At 41.2% G+C, this 20943-nt stretch overlaps 1 protein-coding gene across 1 annotated transcript; it reads left to right on the top strand.

Moving 5' to 3' along the window:
- Positions 1–1289: 1289 nt before the first annotated feature.
- On the top strand, positions 1290–8733 carry LOC134356589 (immunoglobulin lambda-1 light chain-like). Its single transcript, XM_063067549.1, has 5 exons — positions 1290–1373; positions 1583–1888; positions 4535–4828; positions 6094–6192; positions 8729–8733. Exons 1-5 carry the CDS (start codon positions 1319–1321, stop codon positions 8731–8733), a joined length of 759 nt encoding a protein of 252 aa, XP_062923619.1. The 5' UTR covers positions 1290–1318.
- The last annotated feature ends 12210 nt before the right edge of the window (positions 8734–20943 follow it).

Here is a 20943-nt window from a genome sequence, read left to right as displayed (position 1 = left end):
ATCATTGCCCGATGGTATATGATTGAAACGGAGCAACACAGCGAAGCTAAATTGAAATGAAAGAAGCTTGTTATTATTTTGTCAGATTCATTGTCAACGTATATTTGCTATCAAAGTATGTCGGCAGTATACAGCCTGAGATTTGTTTTCCCGCATGCAGCCAGGAAAAAAAGAAACACCATGGATACATTCTTAAAAAAATGTATGAAACATCCTATGGGAATAAAGGAACAGATCGTGCAGACGGCAAAAACTAATGAATAACACACAGAATAGTAAACATCAAACCAGAGTCCTTAAACAATCTAGGAATGTTCGGCGTCGTTCAGTTCGGTGTAAAATGTTGCTGTAGTCCGCAGAACCAATTAGCGTCGAAGCGCTCCATCAAACGCGTCCAAATTAGCAACAAAAATGGTGTAGCCAGAAACACACATAAAATGAAATAGCAGTCCTCTAAAAATGAATCAAATCCACAGATCGTGCCGATTGCCCGCGACCCAAGACTCTATGATCTTCTTCGGGCAACCACTGAAAAGGAGAGAGAGAGAGAGAGAGAGGAGTTTAACGCAGACAGATGCTCTGAACGCCCGTTCGCTATGCGCTATCATCCATGTTTATTTTGAATCTTGCTCGACGCTTTTATTGCGAGATAGGCGAATACCGGAGCCGATTGGATTCATGCTCCACCAGTAAGCCGCATATTCAGTTCTCAGCTTCTTTCTCAACCACGCATTAATCCCTTCGGAGAGACCAAAAGCGCCAGATCCCTCAATTGGTCCAAAGACACATTATCAATTTGTTTATTGCAGGCTCCAATCGCGCACACATTAATAATATTTAAAATGCTTTTTAAAAGAAGGAGAAGAAGAAGAAAAATATCGTGAACATTTGCAAGAATTCGCCGTTAGTCGCATTTGTCGCTAGTGCCATCTTACCCATCCAGTTCAAAACCGCAGATTTTATTAGATATTTATGACTCCGCGGTGGATTTCCATATTTGGGATCACTTGGCAGAGCACAGATCTGAATTTAGTTCGAAATAAAGAAATGGATAATTCCTGAATTCAGCATAGTGCACAAAATCCGAACATAAATTTGAAAGCCCTGGATAGCCCTTTAACAATTGAAAAGGGAAGAGGTCTCACTGCCCTGTCTGCCCAGTATAACGATCTTTGAAACACCTGCTTCTGTCTTGGTGAGGCGTCATCCTACGTCATGGTTACACGGTTCATATATTTACTCTTGAATTTTTATTCCTTCCGCAAACTCCTCAGAATATCACTTGTACCCCAAAATTGCTCGGTTCGGTTTCTGTAATATGTCAGAGAAATTTACGGTTTCGTACATGGCGCTTCTGGCTATTACCTGTCTATGTATGCTAAGTTAAATGTTCCGTTTCTGAACTGAGTATTCTGTTTTAGAAAATTTAAACCTGGGTTCCCGCTGCATACCTAGTTTCAGCGGTTGAGCAATTCTGTCGTCTTTGTCTCTTCGTTATTCAGTAACATACAGCACGTCTTTAGGTTCTTATTTATTCCCTGTGTGTAGCTGTTATTAATGCTCTTGTTTTTTTTTCCGGCAGCAGTCGAAGTGCTTGCGTTCAGAGTATATCAATTCCCTACGGACTTGGACGTTCCGGGCGGAACGAATGTTACCTTGCACTGCAATACTCCAATATCAAAAGATACTGTTAACTTTCTTTGGTGGAGGGAAGGCGAGAATGCATTTTTAGAAAGTGACGGCAGAAAACGATTTAGTCTCGACAAAACAAGAGGAACGCTTGTTCTTCTGGATGTGAAATTCGCCGATTCCGGAACTTACTACTGTGGAGCAAAGTATCGGGAACAATCTTTCTGGAATGGAAGTGGCTCCAAGCTCACTGTGTTCGGTTAGTGCGGCTGCGAGGAGATTTTCTCTTTTGTGCAATTTAAATTAAAGCTAATGATGAGATTAATATGTAATGTTACTATTTGATAAAACAAATGGCGAGTGTGGATTTGTTTCACGCGTTAAAGTAAACCCCATTCTACAAGCTCCAATTGTAGAGTTAAAAAGAACAGAAGCAAATTATCACATTTCAGGCAGCGTCAATTGGGCGAGAAATAACGTTGATTCTGTTTGTTGTATCGTACTCCTTACAACTGCTGTTAGTGCAGACCTATCGATCGGCAATCCCCTATTTAAAGCTAATGTCCAAGGTTAGTGATACCCTTCGACTTTAGCATTATTATCGGGATGGTGCTTCAAAAACAAGGAATTAATTTTCAAGTCCATTTGCTTTGCAGGCAAGATGTCGAAATAATATTGTTACTAATGTGAGTGGCTGTAGTTGGAAAGCTCGATTTCCCATCACACAGGATGCAAATCATGAACAATTTTATCAACTCTCTTATAGGATATGTCAAGGTTACAAACTCACCCAGATCCAAAAGTATTAATAGCAATATAATTTACCTATTTGTCGCAAGCGCTGCAAATTATCAATCCAAATGTGTTTTGCAAAAGTTTTCAAAATCTATACCTCTTTCCCCTTTCAAAATAGGGAGAGACATAGAAATCGTAAAATCGAGATGAATTTTGATAGGTTTAAATGTAAAGGGTAGAGAGTTGCGCACAAATGGAATTCGGAAGCGGCTAAATTCCAGCTGTCATTTTACAGTCCATTTTAACAGCTGTCCCGTATCACATTGCATGTATTCCCTACTCTCCAGATCTGCAAATTTCCTGAACCAGTTTAATCCATTATCATACAAATCATTAATATCGATGACAACTGACAACGTAACCAGCACCGATTCCCGTGGCACACCTCTAGTTACAGGCCTCCAGTCAGAGAGAAGCCGTCCACTACCACTCCCTGGCTTTCCCGCCAAGCCAATGTGAAATCCAGTTTACTACTTCATCCTGAATGCCAACCGAACCATCTTGATCAGCCTCTCATTCCGGACTTTGCACAAGGTTTTGCCATGTAGACAACATCTACTGTATTTCCTTCAACATGGTCTCTGGTAAACTCCTCAAAAAGCTCGTTAAGATAAGCCAGACACTGCTTACCATGCGCATGATCTTGATGGCTATTCCCACACCTGTCTAAATAGTTATGTATCCTGTCACTTGGAATATTTCCAATAAGTTACCCTTTGCAAGCGTCAGGCTCACCAGCCTGAAAGATTGCGGCGCATTCTTAGAGCGTTTCTTGAACATCTGCAAAAATTAGTCATGTCCAGTTCCGGCTCCTCACCCGTGGGTCAGGATATTTTGAATACCTCTATCAAGGCACCTTCAAATTATGCACGAGCCTCCCAAGACTTCGGATGGGACTCCAACTCGGGCCATGAGGATTTATACAAACTAATTTGCCTCATGGCAACAAGCACATAAACATCTGTCATCTGTATATGGTCCATGGCAGTGCTGTACGGGCAACCGTGATCTCAGGATGGCCATTGTAGGCAGAGTGAAATGCTAACTGTTGTGAAATATTTATAAAGAAATCTGAAAATAGACTTTCCTAAGTTAAATACGAACCATAGTTGTAGCGGGAGCAGTCCACATTTACAAGATCGTGAATTTTGGGCTTACCTTTCAGTGAAATCTCTGCAGAGAGAAGCGGAGTTCGTTCAGCTCCTCGGTTGCCTCTCTGCAGGGCACCATCGTTCGTATAGCAGTGCCAGGTCATTTTCGACCATTTTGCTGCAGGCCGACAGGTTTATGAAAGAATAGAAATGTAGAATAAATGCGTTTAATATCATCTCCGCTTTCCCGTTCCTAGTTGTTTCATGGAGGGTAGGATTTGCCACATTCAACACATTAGATGCGGGAGAAATTTTCTAGCAATGATATACATTCCGAGGAAAACTCTATCAGTGAATGTTTATAACTGGAAAGCTCCAACGTAAGCTCTGAAAAGCTACCTGAACAAATGAGTTGCCAGAATATTAAACCAACGTGCAAGAGCTTCTTGCATTCGGAGTGTGGACATCTGTCATATTTTGGGTTTTATCGTTCAGTTTTGATTGGAAATGGAAAAAATACAGAAAGGAATATTTTCCAAAGCCAACGCGCTGCCGCAAAGAGAATCATGTGATAAAGCTGAAAGACCATTCAAAACAGAATGTCTTTCTCACCTCTCACGCCTTAGATTCACCTTCTCGGTGTCTTCTTCGAATTCTTCCTTTCATCTGTCTCTGCACGGTGCCTCGATTTTGCTTTGTTTATTTTGCACTGTATGTACTGGATGGTGACTGCACGTGCTGTGTGTGAATACATGGACTGCATTTTGCAGTTGACCCCAGAAGACAATGAAGTATATAGTATAAAGTATAAAGAAGGATGTTTCATTTAGCCATGTACATCTGTGTGGTTTATTAACTATGAACTTGAACTTGAACTTAAAATAATTTGTAAAATACTGGGAACCTATGGCGGGTAACTAATTTGATAATGAGATGTCATTGAAATTGGCGGGAAGATAAAGGAATTTATTTGAACTAAATGGATTGTAACACCCAAAATAACTCTCTTTTTATTCAAGCTCCCCCAACTCCATTGGAAATCGTTCCTATTGCAGAGTTTTCGTCTCCTCGGAAACTCCTTTGTAAAACAGCTGCCTTCTACCCGAAGGAATTACAAATCGTCTGGCAAGAAAATAACAGGCAAATTCACACTGGAATAAAAACGGATATTAACCGGACGGCGGAGGGTTTATATGAGGCTTACAGTTTATTGGAAATTAATCAGTCTGCTTGGGGAAAAGATGTTTACATCTGTCTGGTGTTGCATGTCTCCCTCACGGTGCCTGCTTGTTTCAGCCACATCCTGGAGCAAGGTAAGATGGTGTCTTGATTGCGTCCTGACATCAGGTCTCGGATCTAAACGTCGTTACTTTATTCCTCTCCTGATCTGCTGCGTACCTTCAGTATTTTGTGTGCTACTCTGAGTTTTTAACACGTTCAGAATCTCTAGCGTTCCGGGAAGTTGGAAACGTTTCCAAACAATATAGGTGGGTAGATCAAACCTGGTTAAGAACAGGGGCTGAATAGCTACCCAAACACAGAAGAAGGGCGGAATGTTAAGATTACTTGTTTGCAGTGAACATTCAATGTGAATGGTGTTAAAACAAATTTCTTATACCCTCAGTTTAAATCGTGCAGGATGAATTAAGAAATTAAATTCGTGTAGTACTTGTAAGGTAACAAAATTCTTGACATTAGTCAAAAATGAGACAAAGTAAAACAAACTCTGAATCTCATGGTGATATAACAACGGGGGAAACCATCTGCTGATAAGCGAAGGTGTACTTAATTGACATAGTTTTACCGGAAAAAAATGTGGAGATGGGGCAAAATCTGAATGAAGATAGGAATTCCTGAACACTGAGGTGTGACACTTAATTGCCACCTGAAACGAATGCATAGGGAGCGAAACTGTGGACAGACTTTGTCAAAATTTAATCTCCGCGTAATTACCTTCTAATAATAGTAGGCAGCAGAATTCAAATGGATGACTTAGTTTTGTCTATGTTTTCATTACGCAGTTTTCCATGAATTCGAGTTTGTCACTCCTAAACCTGTGGAAACCATAACAGTGGGAATATACGTTTAATATGCTCGATACACATTCAGGAGGCTTAGAGATTACAGTGTTATAAACTCATGAAGTTAACGAGTAATTTCAGCATGTAATGCGGAAGCGAATTGTTGTTGCATCGGGACTCCTGTGGCGATTCAACGAGTTACCTTTACATTTTGATCGTACGAAAGAATCTTCTTGACAGACATGATTTAACCGGTTGAATCGAGATCAGAATCGTATCTTGTTTGATGTTTACACGTTCTATAGTTTTGCTGATATCTATTGTCAAGAGAAGTATAGGAAGATGCAGCCGAGCCTATTCTTAGTCTCAGAAAATAGCTCGTATGTGTCTGGAGAAACTAAAAATCGGATATCTTTGTTCTATATTGTATACTCTGTGCATTTTCCAATCATTGTGTGGTGAGATATGAAAGGAGCCTAAAGAATAGTTTGCACTATTGATTGTCATGTGTGGATTTGTGTTTAGTTGTATGAATGGTTCACGGTTTCTTTTTCAAGGCGCTGATACCAGATTGATTCTCGAACGTGCAGCGGGCGGATCGGCAATCTTAATTCTGATAATACTTTTGCTGAGACTGAAGTTAAAGAGATCACACGGTAAGGAAACTGATCGCTTTTCTTACATCACCTCTATTCGTATAAAATAGAAGCGTTGATGATATTTAACTTCAAAACAGTAAATGACATTTACAGAATGATTGGACATGGATCACGATTTACGAAGCCGAATTTCAATGATAATATTCTGTCACAATACATGCTTGATCTTAAAATTTAACTATTTCACGATTCCACTGGAATTATTTCATATCTGATTTACGAATGCCGTTATATCCCTTTGGAGTTCTTCAAATGTCTTTTCCGTACAATGGTAGCTCCGTATTTTGAAACGTAAACGTCTTGGCGTATATCTAAATTCCCTCTGATTGTGCAAAGAACATTGACCAACTTATGCCCGTCTCATTGGTTTTAATTTCCATTTTGTTTGCCATACTTAAATACAGCACCGCCGCTGTTATGCTATGATCACTTTACAACCTTGTTGAAAGTCAATGCCTTTTCAGCTTAGCACCAGCTTAATGCAGAACACAGTATATTAGCACGACTGTTACTAACAAATATTTTCTGCAAGATCCGTACCTTCAGCAGTTCCACTTAATTAATTATATTGGTATCAAATGAAAAATGTTCAATGTTTACAATGCAAATCATTTATTTTTGTTCTCTTTTCTGAAGGGGGTAACACAAATTCTTTGGAGGGATGTCAGAATGAAGACCCGGTAGGTGAAGCGACTAGTCTTGTTTCAGAGCGGGATATTTGCATAGCAAAGATATTATGAATGTATTTTATTGCATAACACTTTGGAGCGTGGTAGGGAAAATAAAACAATTTTCCCCGTCAAGTATTTATTTTCAAGTATATATCCAAGATTTATTTGAATATTTTCCTTGCATCTGCTTCTTGTAACCTTTCAAGAATCCACACCGGTTCATAACCGGTTGGATTGTCAGGTGAACAGTAATATTTACCATTGGAAGGTGAGTTGTTTTGACGAGTATTTCAACACATATCTGAGAGTGTGAGAAACTACTTAATGCTAGCTTACGAGAATCGCAGTTGACTGGACAATGGGAAAGTACCTTACGTGCACGAATCAATTCGTAATGTATGTTATATTTGACTGACGGACAGCATCAAGGTAAAAATGTAACGGAATCTTGTTTTACTGAAATGGTTCTAGCAATATTAAATGCAGTTTTAACCCCGATCTGCAAAAAGATACGCACAGCAGTGCGTAACCTGCAATGGTATCGAATATACTTGCAACAAGACCTTGTAGTATGTGGTGAACAATGATAACCACATGTTAAACGAAACCCCACATGACACCTTCTAGTCCACTATGCTACGCTGAATGATTATCATCCTCAATTTGGGAAGCAAAGCCTAAAACGGATAAAAAGTATTGTCCTCTCCCATTTGGATTCAAACCAGAAAATAATCTGTAGCTACTGACCGATTTTGGAAAGGGAACCAGTTGACACTCTAGATTGACGACCGCAGAATGCAAAGTGAACGTGAACTATTTCTGTTTAACTGGTTGTTCCTGATCTACTAAAATTTTCTGTATTCTATTTCTCTGTTTTACTTCATGTTTCCCGCACTTCAATGTTTTTTTTTTCCGCCTGGATTCATTCTCCTGATAACATTTGTCTTCTAGTGTTTCATTAATCACTTCCCCAGTTCAACAAATTTCGTTTTAATTTTACGTAACGACTTTAGATGCAAACGAAGCGACTGTAGCAGCTAAGATAAGGTAGTCATGCACACATCACTGATTTCATAATGGTAGAATACCGCTAAAATTTCTAGCAGTGTTTGTAAAACTTCCGGAAATTTAGGGCTACTTCTTACAGTAATATTTAAGTTGAAGCTGAAGCATTCATGATTAAATTTTTACTATTACTTTATTACTCTGGAATGTATGCCATTATTTCAGCAATACAGTTACCATTTTTATCATTTACTGCAACGACCACGTCCAATGGCTCTACCTACTCCGATCGCAATTTAAGTGATTCACCAGGAAAACCAATCAAATCAACAGAAGTGCAGGATGCCGCTCCCGTGTTACGGGCTTGAGTTAAGCGACACTTAGCATCAGGACTTGCCATTTGCTCCAATATCCTTAATTTAAATAATATGAGCGGTAACGGTCACAGTTTCAGACGAATTCTGATCAGGACAATGAGTACAATAATGCGACGCATGCGTAAAAGATAGATCCTGTGCCGAGATAGGCCTGTGCCCGTGCACAGAATTTAGAGCGATGTAAGAGATAGAATTTAGGAGATGGAAAAAAAAAACAGAGATGGCCAGAACTGAGAACACCATCCTATCCCTAGGACTGTTATAAGCGGTGTTCTGAAAATCTAAACATAGCGATTTCCAAGCCTGAAACGGTCGAGATCTCACCTTCGGTATAATGTACGGAGAGTATAATTGTGCGCAGACAAAATGTTTTTCAAACAATTTTTTTTTATCCTTGGTGTTATGTTTTAGAACTCTAATTTAGTTTATGATCACTGAGTTCTGTCTCAGTTAGCTGTACTAAATATGTTTTTCTAACAGGCTGAACAAGCACCGGTTGAGCACACCACTGCCTACGCTTCACTAAACCACAGCGTCAGCAAACGATTTCGCAAAGATCGACAACCGGAGGAGCACGTTATCTATTCCCAGGTAAAGCAAGGAGATTAGTATGATTATGATATAGACTTACATCAGAGATATAGCACGGTTGCAGGCTCTCCGGTACAATTAGTCCATGCTGCTCAGTAACACTTACGTGACCAATTGACCTCCTAACCTGTAAGACTTTGGAACCTGGGAGGAAACCGAAGTACCCCAAAGGGTTTATATATAAAATCATCATCCAAGAGGAAGTTAATTTTACAAACTTAAGCATACCATTGACACTGTAACAAAATACAGAGAAGATTCACTGGAATGATTCCGGGAATGAGAGGGTTAACATATGAGGAACGTTTGTCTGCTCTTGGACTGTATTCCTTGGAGTTTAGAAGAATGAGGGGAGACCTCATAGAAACATTTTGAACGCTGAAAGGCATGGACAGAGTGGATGTGGCAAAGTTGTTTCCCATGATGGGGGAGTCTAGTATGAGAGGGCATGACTTAAGGATTGAAGGGCGCCCATTCAGAACAGAAATGCGAAGAAATTATTTTAGTCAGAGGGTGGTGAATCTATGGAATTTGTTGCCACGGGCAGCAGTGGAGGCCAAATCATTGGGTGTATTTAAGGCAGAGATTGATAGGTATCTGAGTAGACAGGGCATCAAAGGTTATGGTGAGAAGGTGGGGGAGTGGGACTAAATGGGAGAATGGATCAGCTCATGATAAAATGGCGGAGCAGAGTCGATGGGCCGAATGGCCAACTTCTGCTCCTTTGTCTTGTGGTCTTGTGGTAACAAAATATAAAACGCGTCGTAGCTAATCCCCTTTCAGTGAAAAGTATCGCCTTATACAATTTAATATTCTGGTAAAAGCATAATATTTTCTTCTATCTCGGGAGACTCAAACCTGAAGGCATAAACGTCGATTTCTCTAACCTTTGGGAATTTCCCTATCGTTCCGTTCTTTTTCTTTCATTCTCCATTTACCCTTTTCTCTTCTCGTCATCTACCCATCAGGTCGTCCCCACCCTCGGGCTCCTTCTTCTTTTGATTTGCAGGGACCACAGTCCTCCCGTATCCGATTCCTTCAGACACGTGTAGCCTCCTGGCAAGCCTTAGGCTCGCTGAGCTCGCTCTCGTCTAGGGAGAGCAGCCTTCGGCCCCACCAAACTGGGTAATCTAGTTTGTGTGGATGCTGTGTGATGTACCCCACCCCGCCAAATAACAGACCATACACCATATGTGATTAACTGATTACACTTTATAGATGTTACTGGAACTATGTAATTAATAGAAATAAAACATAAAATGAAAGTAAAAGGCGCCAAACTTACCAAAGCTCAACTGCTTCGTGCGCAACAGTCGGAGCTCGGTTAAGGTAGTCTTCTTCCCACCATTCAATCCTCCCCGACCTCCTCGACCCACCGCCTGGGGCCAACCACGGTGGCGACCAGATGCTCCACGCGAGTCTGTCTTCGTCTCCTCTCCTCGCCGAAGACCCTGGGCCTCGGACTCCTGCTCGGGGTCAGTCCCGCCGCCCAATTTACAACATCGCGTCTCCTGTCTCTGTCTCCACGCGCAGTCTCGCCCAAAGTCCGCGAAACAATAGCTTACGTACACACAAGAAAGAATAGCATCTATCCCAATTGGTTAGCAAATGAATACAATTCTCTTTACAACCCAAACAAGCTGCGAGAGAGAGAGAAGCACTTTCTCAGCAGTAACATAACAAAGGAACCATTTTGATTAGCCTAAACAGTAACATAAAGGAGAAACCCCTTACATACGGTTTACCTTTTCCACCCGTCACCTCCCAGCTTCTTACGTCATTCTTTCACCAATCATCCACATACCTTAGCATTTACCTGGTTTCACCTGTCACCTGCTAGTTTTCCCGCATCCCCACCACACCTTTATAATTTAGGTTCTGTCCCTCTTTTCCAATCCTGATAAAGCGTCTTTGCCAGAAACAACCGCCAATTTATTTACCTACTTGCATGTTGCCCTACCTAATGATTTCCTTCAGTATGTTGTTTGCAGTATTCAAGATTTCCAGCATCTGCAGAATCTCTAGAGATTACTTTTTCCTTGCTTTTACGATTTTAATTTCACATATAATTTGCACATGAGGAAACGCCAAAAAGCACGAAACTGGGAATGTCATCCTTCCCAACGCCCATTATCAGCTCCATAATAAAGACGAGTGTCTGAAAATAACCGAGGAGAACTGAACTACCGGAAATACAGAATTGTTACAAAACTGTAATCAGAGAGCCTGACTGAACAAAGTGCCAACGTTCACTCTATCAGTTATGCGCTGTCCACTGCTGACAACGCCCATGTGCATTTGGAACTGCGTTGGCAGGTGTAGCTGAGTAAACACCTGTGATCTCTAGAGATGAAATAGGATGCGGTAATCAGACTCAAATGACAGAATATGCGATGTTATTATAAGTTAGCCAGTTAGTTTGTACCATTACTGCTACTTCAAGAATTTCTTTGCTCTCCTAACTTGATTTGGTTAAAGTCCTTTTTAAGTAAGGAAAGAACCTCTAATATATAAATCATAAAGTGAAATCTTGAAACAACGTTGACATAAATTGTGCATAAAGTGCAAGCAAACTAAAGTTCATTACTTATGAGTACATCTCTAAATTATTTTACAATCGTGTGATTCAACTGGTCACTAGGTGCTCGACTAACCACTGATTTTGCATTATTTTCACAGACTACTGGAAGTGGATCTGACAAACTGACTTACGTCACTCTGCAGATTCCCGATTCGAAATACGCACCGGCATCCAAAGATCAAAGCAAACATACATTATACGCAGATGTAAATACATCAAAGAAGCTGTGAAGCTGAGAATCCAGTTGCGGTTCAGAGCTATAGATTATCGATGAGTGCAGGCTAGAGCAGCGCTGCGTTTCGTTTCTTGCATTCTTCAAAGATGGATATCACGTGTAACAATTGGCAAGATAAACGGTTCTTTTTCTGATTCATTAGAGAAAATTGTCATAAAATAAAATAAAAGAAAGAAAATTAAGAAAAGAACAGCAATAAGCCATTCCGTCCCTGTCTACTGCCCGGCCGTTCAAGGTGATAATGTCTGAAATGCTCAGTCGGAATCTACTCTTCCGGTCTATTGCACAGACCCGATCATTCCGTCTTTTTTTCTTTTTTGTTCTTTTATTTTTATTTGGATAAGGTATTCACAAGTAATACACAAACTTTTTTTTCATATATAACCTTTTCCATTTTTTATATGAGTAAATCTATTTTAATATGTACATTCACAAGTGCACATTGAAATCATATAGAAAATAATTAGGCAATCAAATATTGAATTGTAATTCCACTTTATTAATCTAAATAATGATAATAGTTGTTATAAAATATTAATAATGGAGTTTGAATACTAATTTCCATGTGTCTCTTCTGGTCCAAAATTTCCCCAGATCTTTTCTTTACTTGTGTTAATTCCACATTTTCCAAAAAAAAAATATCAGTAAACATTTGTGTGAAGGGTCTTTACGTTAACATTATTACTATGTTGCTGAGTCAAACAGTATAAACCATAAGGAGAGTCATCTAAAGTCTGCTCGCTCAGTGGTTATAAATTCAATCCATTTATTGCAAACTTGATTTTTTTTCTTTTGAATTCTCTGTGATTAGGTCATCTTTTCCATGTTAAATATTTCCAAAATGATTTCATGCCAATCTTCTAATGTAGGTGATGTTGGATTTAACCACTTTCTGGCGATTGATTTCTTACTTGCCTTTAAAAGGGCCTGCAGCAGCTTTATATCTTTCTTGTGTTCCAAAAAACAATACATGCCCCACATAGAGATTCTCAATTATCAGAGTTATCTGAGACTTAAATACCTTAACTAATGTTCTGTGAATACCTTCACAATATAAACTTAATTTAGGGCAATCCTAAAAAATATGGAAATGATTTGCCTCCTTGGAGCCACACTTTCTTCAACACGGCACATTTCTGTCTTTATATTGCTCATAATAGTCATAGTCATACTTTATTGATCGCGGGGGAAATTGGTTTTCGTTACAGTTGCACCATAAATACTAAATAGTAATAGAACTATAAATAGTCCAATAGTAATATGTAAATTATCCCAGTAAATTATGAAAAAAGTCCGGGACAGGCTATTGGCTCGCGGTGTCTGCCCCTCCAAGGGAGGAGTCGTAAAGTTTGATGGCCACAGGCAGGAATGTCTTCCTATTACGCTCTGTGCTGCATCTCGGTGGAATGAGACTCTGGCTGAATGTATTCCTGTGCCCACCCAGTACATTATATTTTATTTCTGGTATGGCGTCTTGAAGTATCTTATAATATTTTTCCAACAATGTTCTCTCCAAATCAAAGAGTTAGTCGAAGACCACTGGAAGCTGCATAGTTTTCCCCCAGCCTCCTCTGAAAGTACCGACCCTGCTATTTTCTCCCACTTCTCTTTAATATACAATGTATTTCCTTTTTTTGGCATGAGAGAGGGCATTATATAATCGAGAAGCTGATTTGCTTAGTATTGAATTGTAAGTCGAATTGTGAATCTTGAAAAATTCTAATTCTACTGTTGATAAGTCTGTATATCTACAACTCTGGTTTATATGATGTCGTACTTGAAGGTACCTGAAAAGTAATTCTGTTCCAGGCCATGTTTGTCCTGCAGGGATTGAAAACTTTGTAATGCAATTTTTTTGCGTGAATGAGAGGTAGGTTGTAAGACCTTTCTTGATCCACAGTTCAAATCTTTTATCTCCACTGTTGGGAGGAAATTCGGTATCATAAGCAAACTATCTGAAAAGGTTTGACATGTTATTGATTCCACATGAATTAGCCACTTTCTGCCATACTTCCAATATGAAATTTATCCAGCTGTTTTTAATCTTTTCCAATTGGGCCATCAATCCTTTGTCTGCTATTGAGGCTTGTAGAGGAAAGCTGCTAAACAATCCAAATTCTATTTTCTTCCATCTGGCCTTATATACCCTATTGCACGAATATAACGGAGGGGTTATCTGTGAAGCACAAAAAAAAAATTCTCAAACAAGGAAATGCCATACCTCGTCCTTCCTTTCCTAACTGTAAGGTGTTAAATCGGATTCTAGGTTTTTTCCCTTGCCAGATAAAGCGGGAAATCCATTTGTCCCATTCTCTGAATTGATTACCGTCCACCTCCACAGGTAAAATCCGGAAAAGGTAAAGTAGCCGAGTGAGAATATTCATTTTATGGTATTTATCCTTGAATTAAACATAAAAAGGGTATAAGATTCCACCTATGTATACCTGCTTTATTTCTGAAATTAATTTACCTGTGACAATGTTGAAAGATCTTTTGGCAGGGTTATTCCTAAATATTTTAATGATTTAGCTTCCCACTTAAGATCATATGTATCCTGCAGTATTTTGGATGCTGTATAATTTAAGGACAAAACCTGTGTTTTCTTTACATTAATTGTATAACTTGATATTTTCCCGAACACATCCAACAGTGTAAACAATCCTCTAAATGATTTTTCTGGTTCACTCAAATAGACTAAAACGCCATCTGCGAATAGCGCCATCTTCTTTTCAATCCCTGCCACCTTGATACCATTTACAATTTCGCTCTGTCTTATTAGTTGGGCAAGAGGTTCAATGTTTAGTGCAAAATAGAGATGAGAAATTGGGCATCCCTGTCTAGTTCCTCTCTCTAAAACAAAAGAGTCAGATAGGTCCCCATTTATCTTAATTCGAGCTGCAGGGCTGTCATATAAAGTCTGGATTACTTTAATAAACTTCCTTGAAAGCCGAATCTTCCTAACAGTCTGTAAATACCCAACTAACTGAATCAGAAGCTTTCTCAGCGTCTAATCCCACTATCAATTTCTGTGTCCCGTTCTTAATAATCTGTTCCAGTTGGTGTATATTTCTCCTTATGATGTCCTGATTTTTTTTTTGCTGCATGAATCCAGTCTGGTCTAAGTGGACGAGGCCAGGTAGAAGCTTGTACAGTCTACACGTTAATATAGATGTAAATAATTTGTAGTCTGTATCCAGAGAGCCGTGCCTGTCACGGCTCAGCACCGCCCTCTACCTGGTCGGAAGGCACACCACATGCCAGTCAACATTTCACCCCTCCCAAATAATCAATACACACCTAAACATTGGCCACCTTAATTGTATTAACCCGTTTAGCACCAAGTCGTTGCCACCCCCCCCCCCCGGTGAAACACCTCGGGTAGATCCTCCAGCTCCTGACCTATGAAGGGTGCTACATGTGCTTGGATCGCTCTCTTTTTTGCCATCCTCGAGAGACCCCCTCCTACTGAAGACTGCAGAATAGCGCTGGGGACATGTGGTGAGCTGTGAATTGAATAGAGTTTTGGGAGAGTTTATTGTTGTCACTGTAGCAGAGAGCCCTGCCTGCCCGTAGCCAAGGGGTGACAGGTTTCGTAGTTACTTTTCTCTTACTTTTATATGTACCTGTACTCTCTCCCCACACCATTTTCCCGTGTATTGTACTGCCAACCCGACTTTTCCCACGTTCGTCTATTCTAAGCGCGTTTGTGCGAATATTGCAGCCGCTTTTGTTGTTCCCAATCTCCTCTCCCCTTGTAAATAAACTCCTTATTGTAAAAGCTGTGTGTCCGGAATTCTTGGCCTTTGCGACCCAAGGAATCTGTCTCATTTCCATCACAACCTAGTCCAAATTAAGAGCACTGATTCGCCGGTTCCACGTTCTAGTTTATCTTTCCCGTCTTTAGGAATAACTGAGATAATCGTCTCTCTCCAGGAAAGTGGAATTTCTCCTCTCTGTAAGATCCAATTAAAGGTGTTGAGTAATAATGAAACTAGCTGTGACTTCAGCGATTTGTACCACTCTGAGGTAAACCCATCTGAGCCTGGAGACTTTCCGGTCTTTAATCTAGAGATGGCCGCTTTCAGTTCTTTGGCAGTTATTGGTTCTAATAGGCATGCATTTTGTAAATCCGTGAGCTTGGGTGGATCAAGAGAATTCAGGAAAGTGTCTATATGGGGCTCATTGGAGGCTCGGGGTTGAGAGTACAGCGCTCGATAATATGTTTCAAAACTCTCTTGAATTTTCCCTATTGTATTCTCCACAAGCTTTGTTTTTGAATTCTTTATTCTATGAATTGTATTGTATGCTTGTTGTTTATGTAATTTATATGCTGATTTTCTGTACGTTCTGTGTACTCTCTGTACGTTCGCGTCTGAATACTGCCAGCTTTTCCTTATAGCTTGGCACTGTGGTTCGAATGGAGCGTCCTCGCCGCCCTGGCTGCCATGTCCACAGCGCAATCTACTCCAGTAACGACTCCGCTTGGGTGATAACTTCTATGGGTAGCCCCGAACCGCCAAATCCATCGTTGCCTCCTCCACTGTAGCATAGCTTTTTGTCCCTTCGTCGTTAAAGACTCTTAGCCGAGCTGGATACAGGGCCTGAAATCTGATGTTGTTTCCCTTCAGGATCCTCCGTGTTTCCGCGTATCCCTTCCGTCTGGCAAGGATGCCCGGTGTGTAAACGTGGTCTAAACTTATTTTACAGATGTTCCACGTAAAGCCTTTATTTTGTCATGCCAGTTTAAGCGCTTAGAGCATAGAGCATAGAGCATAGAATAGTACAGCACAGTAGAGGCCCTTCGGCCCACAATGTTGTGCCGACCCTCAAACCATGCCTCCCATATAAGCCCCCACCTTAGATTCCTCCATATACCTGTCTAGTAGTCTCTTAAACTTCTCTAGTGTATCTACCTCCACCACTGACTCAGGCAGTGCTTTCCACGCACCAACCACTCTCTGAGTAAAAAACCTTCCTGCAATATCCCCCTTGAACTTCCCACCCCTTACCTTAAAGCCATGTCCTCTTGTATTGAGCAGTGGTGCCCTGAGGAAGAGGCGTTGACTAGCCACTCTATCTATTCCTCTTATTATCTTGTACACATCTATCATATCTCCTCTCATCCTCCTTCTCTCCAAAGAGTAAAGTCTTAACTCCCTTAATCTCTGATCATAATGCATACTTTCTAAACCAGGCAGCATCCTGGTAAATCTCCTCTCTACCATTTCCAATGCTTCCACATCCTTCCTATAGTGAGGTGACCAGAACTGGACAGAGTACTCCAAGTGTGGCCTAACCAGAGTTTAATAGAGCTGCATCATTACATCGCGACTCTTAAACTCTGTCCCTCGACTTATGAAAGCTAACACTCCATAAGCTTTCTTAACTACCCTATCCACCTGTGAGGCAACTTTCAGGGATCAGTGGGCACGTACCCCGAGATCTCTCTGCTCCTCCACATTACCAAGTATCCTGCCATTTACTTTGTACTCTGCTTTGCAGTTTGTCCTTCCAAAGTGTACCACCTCACACTTCTCCGGGTTGAACTCCAGCTGCCACTTCTCAGCCCACTTCTGCATCCTATCAATGTCTCTCTGCAATCTTTGACAATCCTCTACACTATCTACAACACCACCAACCTTTGTGTTGTCTGCAAACTTGCCAATCCACCCTTCTACCCCCACATCCAGGTCGTTAATGGAAATCACGAAAAGTAGAGGTCCCAGAACAGATCCTTGTGGGACACCACTAGTCACAATCCTCCAATTTGAATGTACTCTCTCCACCACCACATTCTGCCTTCTGCAGGCAAGCCAATTCTGAATCCACCTGGCCAAACTTTGCTGGATCCCATGCCTTCTAACTTTCTGAATAAGCTTACCGTGTGGAACGTTGTCAAATGCCTTACTAAACTCCATATAGATCACATCCACTACACTACCCTCATCTATATGCCTGGTCACCTCCTCAAAGAACTCTATCAGGCTTGTTAGACATTATCTGCCCTTCACAAAGCCATGTTAACTGTCCTTGATCAGACCATGATTCTCTAAATGCCTATAGATTCTATCTCTAAGAATCTTTTCCAGCAGCTTTCCCACCACAGACGTAAGGTTCACTGGTCTATAATTACCCGGACTATCCCTACTACCTTTTTTGAACAAGGGAACAACATTCGCCTCCCTCCAATCCTCCGGTACCATTCCCGTGGACAACGAGGACATAAAGATCCTAGCCAGAGGCTCAGCAATCTCTTCTCTCGCCTCGTGGAGCAGCCTGGGGAATATTCCGTCAGGCCCCGGGGACTTATCCATCCTAATGTATTTTAACAACTCCAACACCTCCTCTCCCTTAATATCAACGTGCTCCATAACATCAACCTCACTCATATTGTCCTCACCATCATCAAGTTCCCTCTCATTGGTGAATACCGAAGAGAAGTATTCATTGAGGACCTCACTCACTTCCACAGCCTCTAAGCACATCTTCCCACCTTTATCTCTAATCGGTCCTACCTTCACTCCTGTCATCCTTTTTTTCTTCACATAATTTAAGAATGCCTTGGGGTTTTCCTTTACCCTACTCGCCAAGGCCTTCTCATGCCCCCTTCTTGCTCTTCTCAGCCCCTTCTTAAGCTCCCTTCTTGCTTCCCTATATTCCTCAAATGATCCATCTGATCCTTGTTTCCAAAAGCTCATGTATGCTGCCTTCTTCCACCTGACTAGATTTTCCACCTCACTTGCCACCCATGGTTTCTTCACCCTACCATTCTTTATCTTCCTCACCGGGACAAATATATCCCTTACATCCCGCAAGAGATGTCTAAACATCGACCACATGTCCATAGTACATTTCCCTGCAAAAACATCATCCCAATTCACACCCGCAAGTTCTAGCCTTATAGCCTCATAATTTGCCTTTCCCCAATTAAAAAATTTCCTGTCCTCTTTGATTCTATCCTTTTCCATGATAATTATAAAGGCCAGGGAGCGGTGGTCACTGTCCCCCAGATGCTCACCCACTGAGAAATCTGTGACCTGACCCGGTTCATTACCTATTACTAGATCTAGTACGGCATTCCCCCTGGTCGGCCTGTCCACATACTGTGACAGGAATCCATCCTGGACACACTTGAACTCTGCCCCATCTAAACCCTTGGAATTAATCAGGTGCCAATCAATATTAGAGAAGTTAAAGTCACCCATGAATACAGCCCTGTTATTTTTGCACCTTTCCAAAATCTGCCTCCCAATCTGCTCCTCTGTATCTCTGCTGCTACTAGGGGGCCTATAGAATACCCCCAGTAGAGTAACTGCTCCCTTCCTGTTCCTGATTTCCACCCATATTGACTCAAAAGAGGATCCTGCTACATTACCCACCCTTTCTGTAGCTGTAATAGTATCCCTGACCAGTAATGCCAACCCTCCTCCCATTTTTCCGCCCTCTCTATCCATTTTAAAGCACTGAAATCCAGGAATACTGAGAATCCATTCCTGCCCTGGTGCCAGCCAAGTCTCTGTAATGGCCACTACATCATAATTCCATGTATGTATCCAAGCTCACCTTTCATCACCTTTGTTCCTGATGCTTCTTGCATTGAGGTACACACATTTCAGCCCTTCTACCTTACTGTCTTTACACCGTTTATTCTGCTTCTCTTTGCTCAAAGCCTCTCTGTATGTTAGATCTGGCTTTACTGCATGCACTTCTTTCACTGCTCCATCGCTCTGGGTCCCATCCCCCTCTCAAATTAGTTTAAACCATCCCGAACCATGCTAGCAAACCTACCTGCAAGGATATTGCTCCTCCTCGAGTTCAGGTTCAACCCATCCAATCTGTACAGGTCCCACCTTCCCCAGAAGAGATCCCAATGATCTAAAAATCTAAATCCCTGCTCCCTGTACCAACTCCTCAGCCACGCATTCAACTGCCATCTCCTCTAATTTTTACCATCACTGTCACGTAGTACTAGCTTCTTCCTTCGTTCTGTAACTGGGAAATCTGACTAAAATCGATCTGGGCTGGGCATCAACCGGGGGATGGGGTGCCAACGCTTGGTAGGCCCTTTGTCTCTGTAGGTCTTTTGCGTCTGGTCTTTCAAGGTTCTCTCGAAGCAGCTTCTCCACGAATGGAATCACCAGTCCGGGCTTACCTTCAACTCCTTCGGGAACTCCTAGATCGTCATATTTTCCCTTCTAGAGTGACCTTTTTGGTCAATTAGCCTCCACTGGAGCTGCTCTTGTAGCTTCAGCATTTCTTCTATCACTTCCTCTGCGTTTTGCAGCCTCTCCTCAGTCCCTACAACCCTCGCTTCGGCTTCATCTAAACACAGATTGGTTTTCCCTATTTATCCTTTAATATCTTCCAGCTGTTTGTTGATATCTTGTCAGAAATCACGAATTTCGCTAAGAGTCAAAGTCAGATTCACCGATTCTTCCACATTATATCCGTCCTGGCTCTCCGTGAGTGGAGCTAGGCCCCTCGTCTTGCTGCGTCTGTTTATACATATCAGCCTTCTGAACGGACTTTTTATTCTTGTACTTAGACTCCATCCATGCCCCTTTTATTGATATAGTTATACAATACTAAATATTTGTCTAATTTCGACTTTGGAGCAGTTTACGTTCTTTTTTGTCGAGAGATTTTCCCTACGCTACTATTCTCTTGGTGACCCTGAAGTCCTCCCCACAGATCCGATCATTCAAAGACAAAAGAACTTTCTTCCCCTCGAACGACCCAATAGTTTAGTCCCCACAAACCTTACAGGATGAAAAATAAATCCAGAGATTCGCCACCACCGGCGAGAATTTTTAAAACAATTTTTTTGACAGGGAAAACCCGCCAATTAGAAAATATTCTTGCACACTAATGTCAACGTTCAACCGACGGAAATATAGATCGGACGATATTCGAATATTCACAACGCATTCTCGTGACAACACTTCTCTGCCTGAATTTTGATGGAGCAGGAAAGATAACAGAGATTTATGATCAGTAACCTGATGAAAGTTTATAAACCTAAGGCTTTAGAAAAAAAACATAGAAAACCATAGAAAAACTACAGCACAGAAACAGGCCTTTTGGCCCTTCTTGGCTGTGCCGAACCATATTCTGCCTAGTCCCACTGCACTGCACATGGACCATATCCCTCCATACACCTCCCATCCGTGTATCTGTCCAATTTATTTTTAAATGTTAAAGAAGAACCAGCATTTACCACCTCGTCTGGCAGCTCATTCCACACTCCCACCACTCTCTGTGTGAAGAAGCCGCCCCCTAATGTTTCCT

The sequence above is a fragment of the Mobula hypostoma genome, chromosome 14, assembly GCF_963921235.1.
Source record: "Mobula hypostoma chromosome 14, sMobHyp1.1, whole genome shotgun sequence".
In the NCBI taxonomy this organism is placed as follows: Eukaryota; Metazoa; Chordata; class Chondrichthyes; order Myliobatiformes; family Myliobatidae; genus Mobula; species Mobula hypostoma.
This window is presented reverse-complemented; position numbering and strand designations above follow the sequence as displayed.